Here is a 15020-nt window from a genome sequence, read left to right as displayed (position 1 = left end):
TAAATACCAATAAAATAAAATTATACAGCCTCTGGAGCTGCTTCTGCAGCTTCGTCGTATCCTATCATGCCTCCTCTGGAGGAATCTGAGGAGGAGGAGCTAGAGCTCCCAGAGACATCAAGGAGCATCCATGGCAGGAGGCCCGGACCATCAGGGGAGGGGACCATGGGTCCGTTCCCGCAGGAGGAGGAGGTTTTGCTTCTGAGGCAGAGGCTGGTCAACCACCTAGCCCCTGACAGTCTGATCACCACAAGAGGTGAGTCAGTAGGGCTCCTTTAAGAATCATAGACTCATAGAATAGCAGAGTTGGAAGGGATCTACAAGGCCATCGAGTCCAACTCCCTGCTCAATGCAGGAAGAAGTGCTCAGTTAGAAAGAAGGATTCCTCAAGTGGAAGGGACTCCTCAGGAGCAAGGCATGTAATGGACTGCAACTGGTCCCCAGGTGGGCCTCAGGAAGCTCTGGAAATATAATACTGCAGTATCAGTCTAGCTATTATTGAAAACAATGTCTTATTTTCAGCTCCATTTACCCTCCTGCCATGGTTCCTGTTACACTGTTTTTCCAATTTCAAAAGTAGAGTTAATTGACACTAAGACCCATTCTGAAGACATTTTACTTCCACGATTAGCAAATGGCTTATATTATAACTGAAGTGACATCTGATGCATGCCATGTGGGATGACAGGCAAGGGGGAACATTGCAAGAGTCTGATCACTACGTGAGGAGAGTGACAGAGGCTCCCTCAACTCCACTGCTACAGATGCTGTGTGGTGGGAATCTTCCAGCAAGGCAGCCCTGACAGCTGCTGCCGCTGGGCCAACAGAGAGGGCTTTGCTTGCTTGTAAGATACTTTGAAAGCAGAGTGCCAATTAATAGGATTACTGCTGAGGAACTTCAGATGTTAGCTCTAGGAAACAACCCTCCAAAATATGCCTTTCCAGTTACACTTCTGAGCCTGGAATCCTGAAGCTAATTGCTTCCTCTCAGACCTGCTGAGTTTGAGAAAAGATGCTTTTATCAGACACACCATACCATAAATGCTAGACATATTTTATAAGCATTGTGTTTCTTTCTCCTGTTCTTTGAAAGGGGGAAAAAAAAACCCACACACCTCCTTAGCCATGTTCAATTTACTGATGTTAAGTAAAACAATTATTGTCATTTAGTTGTGCTTATTACTAAGTTCTTTAATTTAATTAAGTTTTTTGGTGAAATGATTTAGTAAATTAATTACTCAAAAATGAAAGAAAGTATTAGTAAGAAAACCATTAAATGCCATTAATAAGTCAATACATTACTCAGGAAATGAACTCAGCTTTTATTACTAGAAATTGCTATCAATTACTAAATATTGCTGTACCAATTACTGTACTTGCAGAATGGACAAATTATTGGGCGACTGTTAATAATGTCAGTTACAAATTACAATGGCAGAAAAGTGGTTAGTTAATTCTTTGCTCTGGGTTCACGTATTAGTGGGTAGCTTGTCACAAAAGGATCATTCCTCTTAAGAGAAATATGAAGTAGGTAATGCAATGACTTTTATTGGGGCAGCATTTGCCAGTGAGAAGGGATGGAAGCCTAGCCCTTTTAAGAAAAAGCAAAAAAGCAGAATGGTCAATAAATTAAAACAAAAGACACTCAAAAGCTTGCAGAAGAGTCTTGTGAGTCTGAGAGTCTCTCATTCATAGAATAGTAGAGTTGGAAGGGGCCTATAAGGCCATCGAGTCCAACCCCCTGCTCATTGCAGGAATCACTAGCGTTTGTTCAATGAAATATACCAGGTGACCATGTGTCCTCTTTTACAGAGACAGTCCTCCATTTGAACAGCTAACCTCTATTTTGAAAGCTTCCTCCACTTGAAAGGTGGTTCAGTCTAAGTTTCATTTAAAGATAATGAACCATCAGTATTGCTGGGACTTGAAGTTGCCCATCAACAGTACCTGGACAGCAAACTGAGCAAGACACACAGGCCACCGGGTCACAGTCTTCCACACTATGATGAGATGCATTTTATTTCTATTTAAATTATAATAATCATTTCTAAATTTGCTTGTATACATATTCATCAAGATATGCAAAATGTATGCAAAACAGCATAACTTTTTGTCCTCTCATTTTGAAAATGCATGTCTTCTTTCTTTGGTGACTCACAACTGGCCACCCCAGTTGGCATTCTGCTGCTGCTGTTGCTGAAGAAAATGGGCAGTGTAGCAATTTCCTCTAATAACCCGTCCCCACTACAGCCTCCAGTGCCCCCTCCAAAGGGTTGTGGGACCCTCTGGAACAAAGTGAGACTGTAAGGTGATGTGGAGAAATCTGCTGCCTCACCTGCTTCCTCCGCCCGGAAGCCTCTGTGGGTCCCAGTTATATCCATGAATGGAAGGAGCCCGTCTGTTTGCTTGGTGGAGGGCAGGGGCAGGGGCAGGAGTAGGGATGGATTCAACCCAACGTAGTTCTGGCTTTACACTAGCAATACTAAACAGCGCTTTTAAAGGAAGATGAACTTTAGCTCAGCAGTGACAAAGATGAAACTCATTACTCATAGAAGACCAGGGTTGCTTTTGAATACATTTCAAAGGACTTCTGATGAGGTTGATAAATGGATACTAGTTCATAGCAACATCCCATGGGACACAAGGTTGGTTCACACTAACCATTTACACATCCCTCCCATTATCCAGAAAGTGGCATTGTGAGTAGAGTGTGACACTGTACACATTTAGGTCAGGTCCCCAAATTACTTTTAAGATCTACCTTCTTGCAGCTTTTGTTTGGTGCTTTAGCCCATAACCAAAAGTGAGAGAAATGCAATGACAGGAGCCAGCCAATCCGATATTCATAGCACCAAGATCCTATAGGATGCAAAAGAGGATGGGGGAAATGGTCCAAGACATGCCAGAGGTCCAGTCCTGGAAAGAGCCTAGCCACGCCTTGTGTTCATTGTGTACCTTGCAGCCATATCAGTGGATTTTAAAAATGTAATCCTAGGGGGCAGGGGGCAATTTCTTTCAGGACCACAGCAGGTGGGGAATTGAGGTTTAACTTTTCCCTCCCTACCTGTGAACTCAACAAAATCCCCCACTCCATGTGCTGTGATTAGCGATGCGGGGGATGGGACACACAACTCCCATTGGGACCAATGTAGCTGGGGTTCCATTTTAAGGATCTGAAATGGCGGTCTTGTCTTGCTTTGGCTCCAGTGCTCTGTTTCTGAACTGGAGGCACTTGAAAGCAGCATAGTTGCCTCCTCGTCAAAACTGGATTTCAATATGATTTGTTTGGCCAAAAGTGAGACATCAGTGAACAGCATATACCTCAAATTCAAAAGGTCATCATCTCCAGGTTTTGCTTGATGACTGTGGGCTCCTCCAGGTCTTTTTTGTTTAGCTATTTAGACAGTGCTGACTGGCAGAACATTCAGGCATTATTCTGCCAAGGCAAACAAAGGGAACCTTCTGGCCTATCCATAATTTCCCCCTCTAAATTTCCAGTCTGAGTTTAACAAGTTACCAGCAGAACAGGCAGCTCAACTAAGTCTTCACAGTGCCCATGGATATGAGGAAAGTTACCGAGACATAACTGCATAATAACTCCACTAGGCTCAGAAGCATAGCATCCTTCAGAATGCCTTTACAGATTTTAATTTATCCTAACTCCATCTCAATGATAGAAGGGAGTGCTATTATTATTCTTTGACAGAATGGCAAAAATAGCTTTGTTCTGACATTGTTTCTTTTCAACCACACCCAAAGAAATTGGAAACAACCTAATGATTCATTCAGAGATAGAACTGAACCATGGGTAACTTTCTCAAGACCACATATGAAATCCCTTGAGTTCCTGAATCTACATCATCCAGTGCTGTTTTTCTCTCTCCCAAAGACATTCAGAGGCATAAGAAGATCACCTTGTCAAAAATAAATATACGAAACATATAACAGATCTTAAAAGTCTTAAAATTCTCCAAAATGGTTAATGTGTTTTTCTGGAGCTCAGTAAGATTCTACCTCTATTGTGTCCCAGTTCATTCTTGCCCATGTTCAGCACTGGCATTTGTCTCTTTAAGCATATGCTTCTAACCAGAGATGGGGAGCATCTGGTTCACAGTTACTCATCTGTGATGATTTTGATGTAAAGTTTTCAGGTCCTCAAAATGTGGATAGAATAGAATGTGGCAATAAGCAGACAGACACAAATGGCGGCTGTTTAAAGAGACCACAGAACTGTGTCACACACAAAAAGACATCTGGAAAAGGGGTAAGTGTTATATGCTGATGCTAGAAGCCTCAGAGCTGATACAGAGGAATTGAAATGTGCAGTACAGATAGGAAGATAGATAGATAGATAGATAGATAGATAGATAGATAGATAGATAATTAGAAACCTCATGGAACAATGGGAATCAGTGGCATATGGTTATCCATGGATATAAAAACTACAGAAAGGACAAGGAAGGGCATGTTAGCTTATTTATTTCAATTCTTTCTGACCTGCCTTGCTATGCTGAAATTAGTACTCAAGGCAGCTTACAAAAAAAGATTTACAATCATAAATACAAAACATAAGTAAAAACCAGCAAAGCCCAAAGCAGCACCATTTTGCCATTAGTGCTGATAGCCCTATTAGGAAACACTAAAAATGGAATTGGTGGATTGGAGATTAGGAAGGAGGCATTGAATGGGGGGAATAGAACTCAAGCAGTTCTATCGCCAGAATTTTGCACCAGGAAGAATAGGCTACTACCGGCTCCATGACCTCAAATCGACAGAATAACATTAGAATGGGAGGGGGGGGATGTAGTTACCTTTACCTGAGCTGCAGTTCTTCATCGCAAATGAATCAATGGCCGCTACACTCTTGTTCCCACTAGCAATATATTCCAAGGAGATCCGAAAAGGTTTCTCGAGGTGTCCCACTCTTTCCTGGAGAAGCACCCATCTGTTTTCATTGCAGCGCAAGAAGAAAGAACATAGGACAAGCATAGTAAGGAAAAGACATAGCTTGCAAAAGGCACAATTCCAGAAACGACTCTTCCACAACAGCCCCATCGTGCTGGCTCTCTAGACTTGGTTTGGTTTCCCTTCACTTAAGCACTTGATTTTGTTTTTGTTTTTTGGAAAAAAAAAACCATTTATGGAGAGGCTGAGATGTTATAAGAGAGAGATACCACCAGCTAATGATAGTTCTATCACTCTGAACTGTCACAGTTCTGTGCTTAGAAATCTTTTGCAAATGGCTTTGTGTGATTTAGAAGCAGCACAACTTTTGCATGGGTTGTGTTTATCCCTGTGAATGGAGCTGTGAAATATTTAACACACAGGCATCTTTTAAATCCTATCCCTCCGCCCCTTAGCCCCTCTGAATCTGTTATTTGGATTCAGAGCAATAAGTTTCCCTCAAGGGGTCATTGAGTAGTTGCAATTCCCAGCCTTATATCTCTAAAGCATTTTGCTTCACTCAGGCAAACGCCATCTACTTCCCAAACACTATTATGAGCTTTAAAATTAAAATAGGCCATTTCCCTTTTTTCTGTTTTATACTGGTCTTTGGCTTGGTTTATGAGAGATTTTAAAAACTGAATTAATGAGCCTGAGTACCAAGGGCCATGAACTAAGGTGTGATCATGTATGTTACACACACTGGTGAGTAACTCATTCTGCCTTTCTGATACTACTTAACAACAACAGAAAGCATGTCTATTGATTTAAATGGAATGGCAGATAAGTAACGGCAGGGCACTAGCTTGTTAAAGTCACTTTAAATCACTCCACATAGCGATTTGTCCAAGTGCAGCACTTCAGGAAATGTGCTTTGTGTTGCCATAGGGTTGTGTGTGTGTCTCTCTCTCTGTATGTGTTTTAAGTTTCAGAGTGTAGAGATAATTGCTCTGTATGGAAATCGGGTCACTTAAAAACCCATTAATGTGGTGCAGTGGTTCTCTCCAGGGCAGGATCTACGCTATACTGCTTTAAAACAGTTTATAACAGTAGTGACAACTGTTGGGGCAACTCCATATACAGTTTTCAAACCATTTTTTGAAGTATTGTATCCTGTTTGGTGTAGATCTGGCCCAGATAGTGCCTATGGTGTTTTCTGGCTTTGAGACTGGCTAACTCTTGGCAGTCTCTGTACATACGGTTACATGAAGATGTAATATGGACCTAAGGGAGTTGTAGTACAGCTCTCCAGAGGTGTTGGACTACAACTCCCATAATTCCTAGGTAGCATGGAATTTATAGCCCAACACACCTGGAGGGTACCAGGTGTGGGAATGCTGCAGTACTAACTCTTTATCCACTCCTGTTCCTTCAAGCTGTTCTTGCCTGGTTCTTCCCTTCTCAATGCCAGCCATTGAGCCTCTGTTCCTAGCTACAGCATCCCAGGACCACAAAGCATTTGCGGCCTTCTTTGGTGCATCTGACAGTGTAGGCCCCTGGCTAAGGATCAGGCAACCCTATTCATACCATATAGGTTGGAATTATAAGGGGAAATATTGGAGTGGAGAGGAAAGGGGAAATAATGGTAGTAAAAAGTTTTGGAGCTGTTTTTTCCCCTGGCTTGTTCTTTGGGCTGTTTTAATTTCTCTTCACGGATTCCTCTGGGTCACCAAACAGAGAAAAGAAAACTGCATAAAAGCAAATAAGATTTCTTGTTTAGCTTATTGCAGTTGGTCATCTGGAAGCAAACAAAAGAACAGGTGCCTGAAAAGGCCTGCTAGAAAAAAATGTCTCAGAACAACTCCAGCTGTAATTTTTCAAAAAAGAAAGAACACAAACTCGTCATGTTTCACTGTTAGATGTTTATAGGAAAATGGTCCAACTACTTCAAGTAAATTTAAGAGGCCAGTGGCAAGGTTTTTTTTAAAGAATAAGTATATTTTACAATTGCCACCTAAAGCTGGAAATATTTCTTATTAAAATGAACCACCTCTTTCCTGTTCCAAAGATGTTGCTCTTCGCTTGTGGTTTCATACCCCTATTACATGATCACCTGAGGAGGTCATTCCATTATCTCACTGGATACAGTTGTCTCCATTTGTGCCCACTGCCTTTGTGCTGTAAGAAAGCTTTACTTGTATGAGAATTCACACAATAAAGAGATAGAGTGGATAAAATGTTAGCCTTGGACTAGGAAGGCTAAAGTTAAAATCCCAGTTTAGGGGAAATCCTCATCTCCCATCCTAAACTACCTCACAGGGTTGCTGTGATTTTTTTTAACCCATTGATCCTGCCCTGAACAAGGACTGAGAAGAAACATGATAAATCAAGTATTTCTTTGATTACAGCTATCACTTGACAACCTGAATGCTATCATCATCACTGTTCTCTAGCAGAAAAATTACCCAACAATGGTTGCTAAGTTCAGCAATAATCTTTCAGATGTTAGATATCTTCCATTATGAAAGCTATTTCTTAATCTAACCTATATGTGTTGAACTCATTGTGATAATCAACTGGTGATGTAAACGAGCTCTCCAGCCACTGTTTATAACCGCAATATTTTATGTTAAATGAGATTACTTGCATCCAGGTCTGATATAAGTAATGTTTTCATAGCATTTCCTTTTCATTTCTTTGATTCTATTAACTTTTGGGAAAATGGGGTTGCCACGACACAGGCTCTGAACACCAGACCTCACGTCTGCCACCACTTCTTATGGGGCAACCCAGGCTCTGAACACGAGACCCGGCCGAGGCTACTCCCTGCTCAAACCAAGCACCACCGCTTGATACGCCTGAGGCAAGGGATAAAAAACACCTTCCTCTAAACTATGTGGAGAAAGGGGTTTAAAATGGAGAATGGATTTTAATATATATAATAATGCGCTGTGAGTTATATCTGCTTAGGTGAATGTATTATTATTATTTATTTATATAGCACCATCAATGTACATGGTCAATGATTGTCAGAGTGGGTGCTGAATGTGTAAACTTAAGATGATAAACGCCAAACAGACACGTGGGATTTTTGTGGTAGTTTTAAAATAAACAATCAAAATTTATTTTTAAAAGTTCATAAGCTTTGTTTCAAATAACAACATTTAAAAACCTTTTTGAAACCTTCCATACAATCCTGTCACTCTCACATTCGCGCTTTCCTTTTTCTCACACAATCACTCTTGAACTTTCTTTATTATCAGTATTGATAATCAGTATTGATGATCAGTATTGATTAATATACTTCCACTACGTGCACACCACACTCTAAAGACACCACTCACTACACTGACTCTCAAATTCTCCAGACCTGAACACAGAGAGCACTACAGACTCTAAGAGTACCTAATAAGTCTCCCTGAAAAGCTTTCCTGACATGTACATTGATGGTGCTATATAAATAAATAATAATAATAATAATAACAAGAACTCACAATCCCCTCAGTCATTCCCTTATATATCACTCCTCCCCCCTCCCAAGACATTCTAACTCTGCCCACTTAGGCCAACATTCTAAAAACCACAGACTTACAAACCGCAGACATACATTTGGAATTGACTTGTGGGGTGTAACGCCACAGGGGTCACTTCACACATATTTTCCACCTAAGAGTTTAAAGTCTCCCTTTTGAGTGCCAGTCAGTGGTAAATCCAGATCTATTTCTGTATAATGTGTGAAATGGACAATATATATATATATATATATATATATATATATATATATTGCAATAATACTGATTTTATGACATGCCATAGTGTGAAACCTCACATGATAAACCTGTGATCAATATTACTTCCATCTTATAGAAAGTGCTCAAGCAGAGGGTATTTTATGTAGATAAATTTATTTGCTTGGACTATAGGTCTTTAAAAATAAACTTGTAAAGAGATGTACAAATAAAATATCAAAAGACTTTACTTCTCGACAATCAGTTATAATTGAAACAACCTATCACATGCTCTAAAAAGTATTTTTAATGGGCATGCCTTGCTTTAAATGCAAAGGAAGCCACCTTTTCGGTTAGGTACCTGTTTCAGTTTGCAAATAAAAGTTATTTTGTTGTTGTTTTGCTTAATAAACAATGTCAGAAAAAATGCTGCCATGGTGGAAAAGGGGTGGGCTCTGGGGAAGGTATCATCCATTTTTCCATAAGGCCTGCAAAATCTCACACACATCTTGGGCCCTCCCTGTGTGACTGATATCTTAATCCCTAGATAGGCTATAATATTTCCTTATCTTATTTATTATGAGAAAAACCCTTGAGATTTTTCGTTTCCATTTTGCTGGTGAGGAACTGAATGACATTAGCATGCAAGATGTGAGGCTTCTAACACACTATTTCAGTGTGGAGTGCTCCTCCTCAGAGGGCTTCTTCACAAGAGTGAAATAAGGCATGCTTGTGACTGACTGCTCATGGAAGTTCACGGGTCCTTTTGACAACATCAGCAACCTCCTGCACGTCTCTCGTGCCTTCCCCCGGTAATTCCGTTTTTTAAAAAACCCTGTGATATCCTGATTCTGCTAAAATATCTCAGGGTTTCCTACTGTGTATAGGGGAAGTTGTGATGCAAAGCAGTCACTAGAGGAGACTATCCTTTTCAATTACAGACTACATGATCACCCCTCTCTGCCCATGTAATGTAGCCCCACTACAATAGCACAAGAGAAGCATGAAGGAAAGCCCTGGTAAGGAAACACAATTTCCCCTTAATCTAAAGAAGCCCAGGGTTCCAGTCAACCAGCCCTCTTCTAGGATGATCAGTTCCACTCCCCCTCTCCTCTAGTTTTCTGGTCCTCCCTCTTCCAACATTCATTGCCCATTAAGCATGCACTGTCCTCATTGGACTACTTTGGTGGGGGTTCTCCTAAGGTGGCCAGATGTTCATTGCCAAAAAAAAGTGGGCAAAAGAGGAGACAGTTTTCCATAGATTTGCACATGCTAATAGATGCAAATTTGGGAACAGCTACTAAAATTTAAATAGAAATATAATACATCTCACCATGTAGGACAATGGAAGACTGTGACCTGTGCACATGCTCAGTCTGCTGTCCAGGTACTAACTGTTGATGGGCAGCATCACTGTCCCTGCTGCTCTTCCTTTATATGGTTATCTTTAACTGGACAAGACAGCTCTTCAAATAGATTCTATTTAATAGAGGATGCCTTCAAAAAGAAGACTGTTCTCTGCAAAGTAGGGCCCATGGCCACCATATTTTCCCCTTTACAATTTTTTCTCCCTTAGTTTCTTCTTCCTAAAGTTTTTTTGTGTGTGTGGCCATCAAACCTTGGGATTCCACATGTGTTAACATATTTCACAAATATATATCATATACTATTAGTATAGGATACCTGATCTGAAGGCCAAGCCTAATACTGAATCTAAAATATGTTAATTGATTTCCCCTGTTCCTTATATTTGTGTACCGTCCCCAGTTCTTTTGTATCTTGAATTCCAACACTTAAACAACAAAGTTTGGTTTTCATTTACTTTTAAACATGCAATAACCTTTTTTTTAATTGCTAGGATATCAGTTTAGTCACACACTAAGAGTGAGGCTAAATTATCATGCTACAGTTTAGTCCCTAATTGTCACTGTCATTAGTTGCAGTTTGTATTGAACTAGGAGTCTGATTTTGGCCCATGATTAAGATAATAAAGAGCATAGCTAACAATTGTTGCTGACTAGTATTATTTAAACCTTCCATGACATTCACTTTGTCAAAGCTTTGACTCCAATACAAACCCAGGGCCAGATTAACAACTATGCTAAAGATGCTCTGGAGTGGAAAATGTAGAATATAAAAGAAATTAAAGGTGACAATGAAATGTAAGCATTTAAAAGAAAGATGCACAATTTTAAAATGAACATATGAGAAAGGAAGCCAGTCCAAGAAAGAAGACCAAGAGCTCATCTACACCAAGCAGGATATTCCACTATGAAAGCAGTATATAAAGGCAGACAACACACTCCTGCTTTATAGCGCTATTGAAGTGCACTGCAGGATCTACACTACTGCTTTATAGTGGTACTGAAATACACTGACGACTGTTGGCGCCCATGACACGTCTACACCAAGCAGAATATAGCGGTATATGGTATGTGTCATATGCCCCAACAGTTGTCAGTGCACTTCAATAAAGCAGCAGTGTGGCTCCTGCCTTTTATATACCGCTTTCAGACCACTTTCACAGTGGAATATCCTGCTTGGTGTAGATGAGCCCATAGTCATATTTATGGGCAAGAAAAAGAATGAAACAAACTGCAGAAAGAAAAAGACCATTGTTTTTAGATGGATTAAGGAAGACTAATAAGGTAATTACAAAACCAAGCCCACATGTAATGAGAAAAATATATGAGAGATCTAGAGGTAACTTGAAAGGAAAAAGAAAGTATTTTAGAAATTGTAATAATCCGCTTCTTTAAAAGGACCTGAATCTACAATGAAAAAGGCAAAACATTTTCTGGTCGGTACATGACTGGGAAGCAGAAGCCATGTAGCTGTAGCAAAATTTGAAGCACAGTATCCTAATTCATTACCAGTAACAGACTGGGAAGTGTTTCCAGCAGTGCCTCTCTCTGTGCAGATGTGCTGGCAGAGGTAAGAGTACGATTTACAGGTCAGAGACATGTGGAGCTCTAAATATGGTTCAGCATGGGGCTTCCCCGAGTTCTTTAATGCAGCCTTGACGGAGTCTCTTAAAAATCTGGCAACAAAAGCAGCTGAAACTATGTCACCTGGAAGCCCTAACAGAGAATTATTCCATCAGAGGCAAGGGGCTGAGCTAGCTTTGGAGGTGATTTACACTGAAGTGCAGAAGCATCTGTGTGTCGTGCAAAACATTCCTTACTGTTTTCAAGACAGATGGATTTTAATTCCAGGTACATGGTGGCCCCCGACAATGATTTCTGTTTCTTTGCTACCACCAAGCCTCTGGCTAAATGTGTCAAGAGTTTTAGGAATTGCTTTTCTGAGTTACTGGTGCAATAAACTTTACTTTCAAATTCTCTGGCCTCCCATAGTTTACCACGGAAACTATATTAAACTTTCAGAGCAGATGCCAGGCAGGTATTTTATGTTGCTGGAATTCAGGACAGTGGAAGACCCACTTGGGGCCAGATTAATTTAAAAATTTGCGGCATGAGTGCCTTGAAACAGTTTATTTCAGAAGTGAGTGATCCACATGAAAAGAGTGGGTAGTTTTCGGGCCAATTTCTCTACAGCAGGTGCATCCCAAACAAAAATCCCCCAAAGCACAAATATGTCACTAATTGCCATTCCCCTCTTTTAGCTGTCTTGGCAGAAGTGCCACAGAGTTAAAGCCCCATAGAGTACAAGTGTTCGATCCTGGAGAAGATGGGGCCATTGCTGAGATACACTGCACAGAAGTTTTGGCTCTGGCTGGTGCCCATATTCATTCATTCATTCATTAATTCTCTCTCTCTCTCTCTCTCTCTCATTGTTCTGAAAAGATAGAACGGCTTCAGTTTGTAGCTCTGGAAACCTGGCACTTTTGACTAGCAATGTGTTCCATTTGAAACTTGAATGCCAGAGGAATGGGAAACAGCATCTTCTGATGCTAGACGGTACAGGGTGAATTATATCAACTGCAGCTCTTCCACTTTTCATATTTCTATCAGGTTTCTTTTGGAAGTATTTTCTTTCTGTTGTTTTATAAAACACACTGCTGCAGAGAAATAGGAAAGGGCCTTTAAACACAGTCTTATTTCTTTCTTTCATTTATACCCTACCTTCCTTCCATAGAACTCAAAAGGGCTTACATAGGGTTTCCCATCTCCCATCCAGGCACTATCCAGGCCCAGGCCTCCTTAGCTTCAGCAAGATTGCTACATTATGTGCCAACTGACTGTGCCCAACTCTGAAGCCCTCCAGGCAGAAGAAGTACACTTATATATGCTTAGCCTGCAGTTGCTAGCAAATGTCAATCAGTGCCTTAAATTCAACATCACACAAGCAGACGTCCCATTGCTCCCCTCCCCTCTGCAATCCCCAACGCACCTTCTCTCCACATTGGCTGATGTGATACGAATACTGCGTCAGTGGCACTGATTGCAAGTGCATTTCTGAGCCCATCTTAAAGTGCTGGTTTAAACCTTTAAACGGTTCTGGGCCCAAGGTAAATGAAGGCCCGCCTTCTCCCGTACCAGCTTGCCTACAGCCTGAGGTTATCAACAAAGCCCCTTCTCACCTGCCTGCTCCTAAGGGCAGTTAGCTGGTGAGTACAAGGAAGCAGGTCTTTCAGTGATGGCCCTGCATTTCTGGAAACAACTTCTATCAGGGCTTCACCAGGCCCTTTACTTGCAGGTCCTTGTCAAAGTCTGGGCCATTAGTAAGTTTGGTTTTTATTTTAAATTTGCACACTTTTTATGGATTTTATTGAAACATGTTTTTATGGATTCCCAGTAACAGCAACAAAACCTGGTGTGAGGATGAGGCTCCGTCTCCCTGGTTTGGTTTCAGATTATAAGTCAGAATCTTCAAGTCTGAACTATAAGCATTCCAAATTCCCCAATACCTTCCAGGGGTCAGGAAGGAATCTTCCCAAGAGCTTATTGAATGGGAGGCTCAGGCTCAGAGATCGCTGTCCCACCCCCTCGGAACTCAATCTTTGTTGGAAGTGGAGGGAACTTTGGAATTGACAGATCCCAGAAGGTCAAACAGATGGAATTGAGAGGAAGTGGGTGGTGGTCCACCAGACTAGCTGGTCATCAGAAGTTGCACCATGACAACCCTCCCTGAAGGATGAGTCTGGTAAAAGCCTGTCCGGCATGGCAAGAAACTGTCCATTTAGTTGATAGGCATAGTCTTTGTTTGTTTGGCTAATTAAGCTTAGAGGATAGCTCCTAGCATTCACAGTCATTTCAGATGTGAAGAGGTACTTTTTATGGAATATAGATTTTGTGGATTGTACAGAGATTCTTTTTGTTGCCTCACATTTTGTTGGGAGGGCTTTTGTAAACCGCCCAGAGAGCTTCGGCTATTGGGCGGTATAGAAATGCAATAAAAATAAATAAATAAATAAATAAAATAAATCATGACACCTAGAGGTAGGATTGGATGAGTCAGTAACAACAAGAACTACAGGATCCTCAGTGTGATTATGGGTAGAGGTATGGTGTTGGGAATTAACAGGCCAGCTGAGGGGAAGTGGTGACACAAACCGTGTGCCTATCCCCTCTTCTGGTTATTTACCAAACCAGATGGTTGTCTGACCAGCTTGCCTTGGGTCTGGTGGTGTCTTGCTGAATGTCATGTTGGTCCAAAATATTTTTTTGGACCAACATGAGTGGCCAGCAACCACTCACTCAAGCACGTTGCCTAGAAAGAGGATATTAGCATTCATACTATAGTTGTTAACACCTTCTGGGTCCATGTTAGGCTTTTTCAGGAGTGGCCTAATAACTGTCTCCTTTAATGCGTCTAGCCCCATTCTGTTGTGTTTCTCAGAAAACTCCTGCTTTCAATGGGAGGCAAATGACGAGGCTTGCTAAGTAATCCACAAAGGTTTTATTAAGCAACAAACGTCTCTTCTACCTGAAGCGAGTCTATGCAAACGAAGCAAAACAATTGTCCACTCAAGGAGAATAGGAAACCACTTCCCAAATGCCCGTAACTTCAGAGAGCCTGGTGCGGAGGCAGGTTCTGGTGTAATTGAACTAACTTTCTCATGCCTTCCTTCCATGCTGTGTATTTGAGCTTCCGGCAGACCCTAGCATCAGATAGCTTTTTGGGATGCTCACCTCCAGAAGAAACTTCACTTCCCACTGAGTGTGTAGGATTTGGCCTTGAGGAGTTAAGCTCTGGAGAGGGCTGACTCTCAGCTGGGGGATCGCCCATGAGAGCTTCCTCCCCAACTGGTACAGGCTGGCTGGTGTCTGGCACTGCGTCTTCTAGATCTGAATCTGATTCTGATTGATTACCTGAAACATCTTCTCCCTAAACAGAGGCAGTAGGGTTAGACATGACACATTCCTTCTTCCACATATACTGGTCCTAGGGAAGTTATTATATTGGCTCAATATTTCTGAGAGCTAAAATCAGGGCTGGTGCCAG

General features: G+C 41.3%; 1 protein-coding gene across 1 annotated transcript in view; it reads right to left on the bottom strand.

Moving 5' to 3' along the window:
- ALK (ALK receptor tyrosine kinase) overlaps positions 1-15020 on the bottom strand; it is a 710717-nt gene that overhangs the window by 199152 nt on the left and 496545 nt on the right. The window contains exon 6 of the mRNA XM_063125395.1: positions 4818-4945. Coding sequence (XP_062981465.1) covers positions 4818-4945 — 128 coding nt within the window. The remainder of the gene's footprint in view (positions 1-4817; positions 4946-15020) is intronic.

This window comes from Elgaria multicarinata, chromosome 4, assembly GCF_023053635.1.
Source record: "Elgaria multicarinata webbii isolate HBS135686 ecotype San Diego chromosome 4, rElgMul1.1.pri, whole genome shotgun sequence".
Lineage (NCBI taxonomy): Eukaryota > Metazoa > Chordata > Lepidosauria > Squamata > Anguidae > Elgaria > Elgaria multicarinata.
The sequence above is the reverse complement of the archived record's forward strand: the minus strand, read 5'-3'. Positions and strand labels throughout refer to the sequence as shown.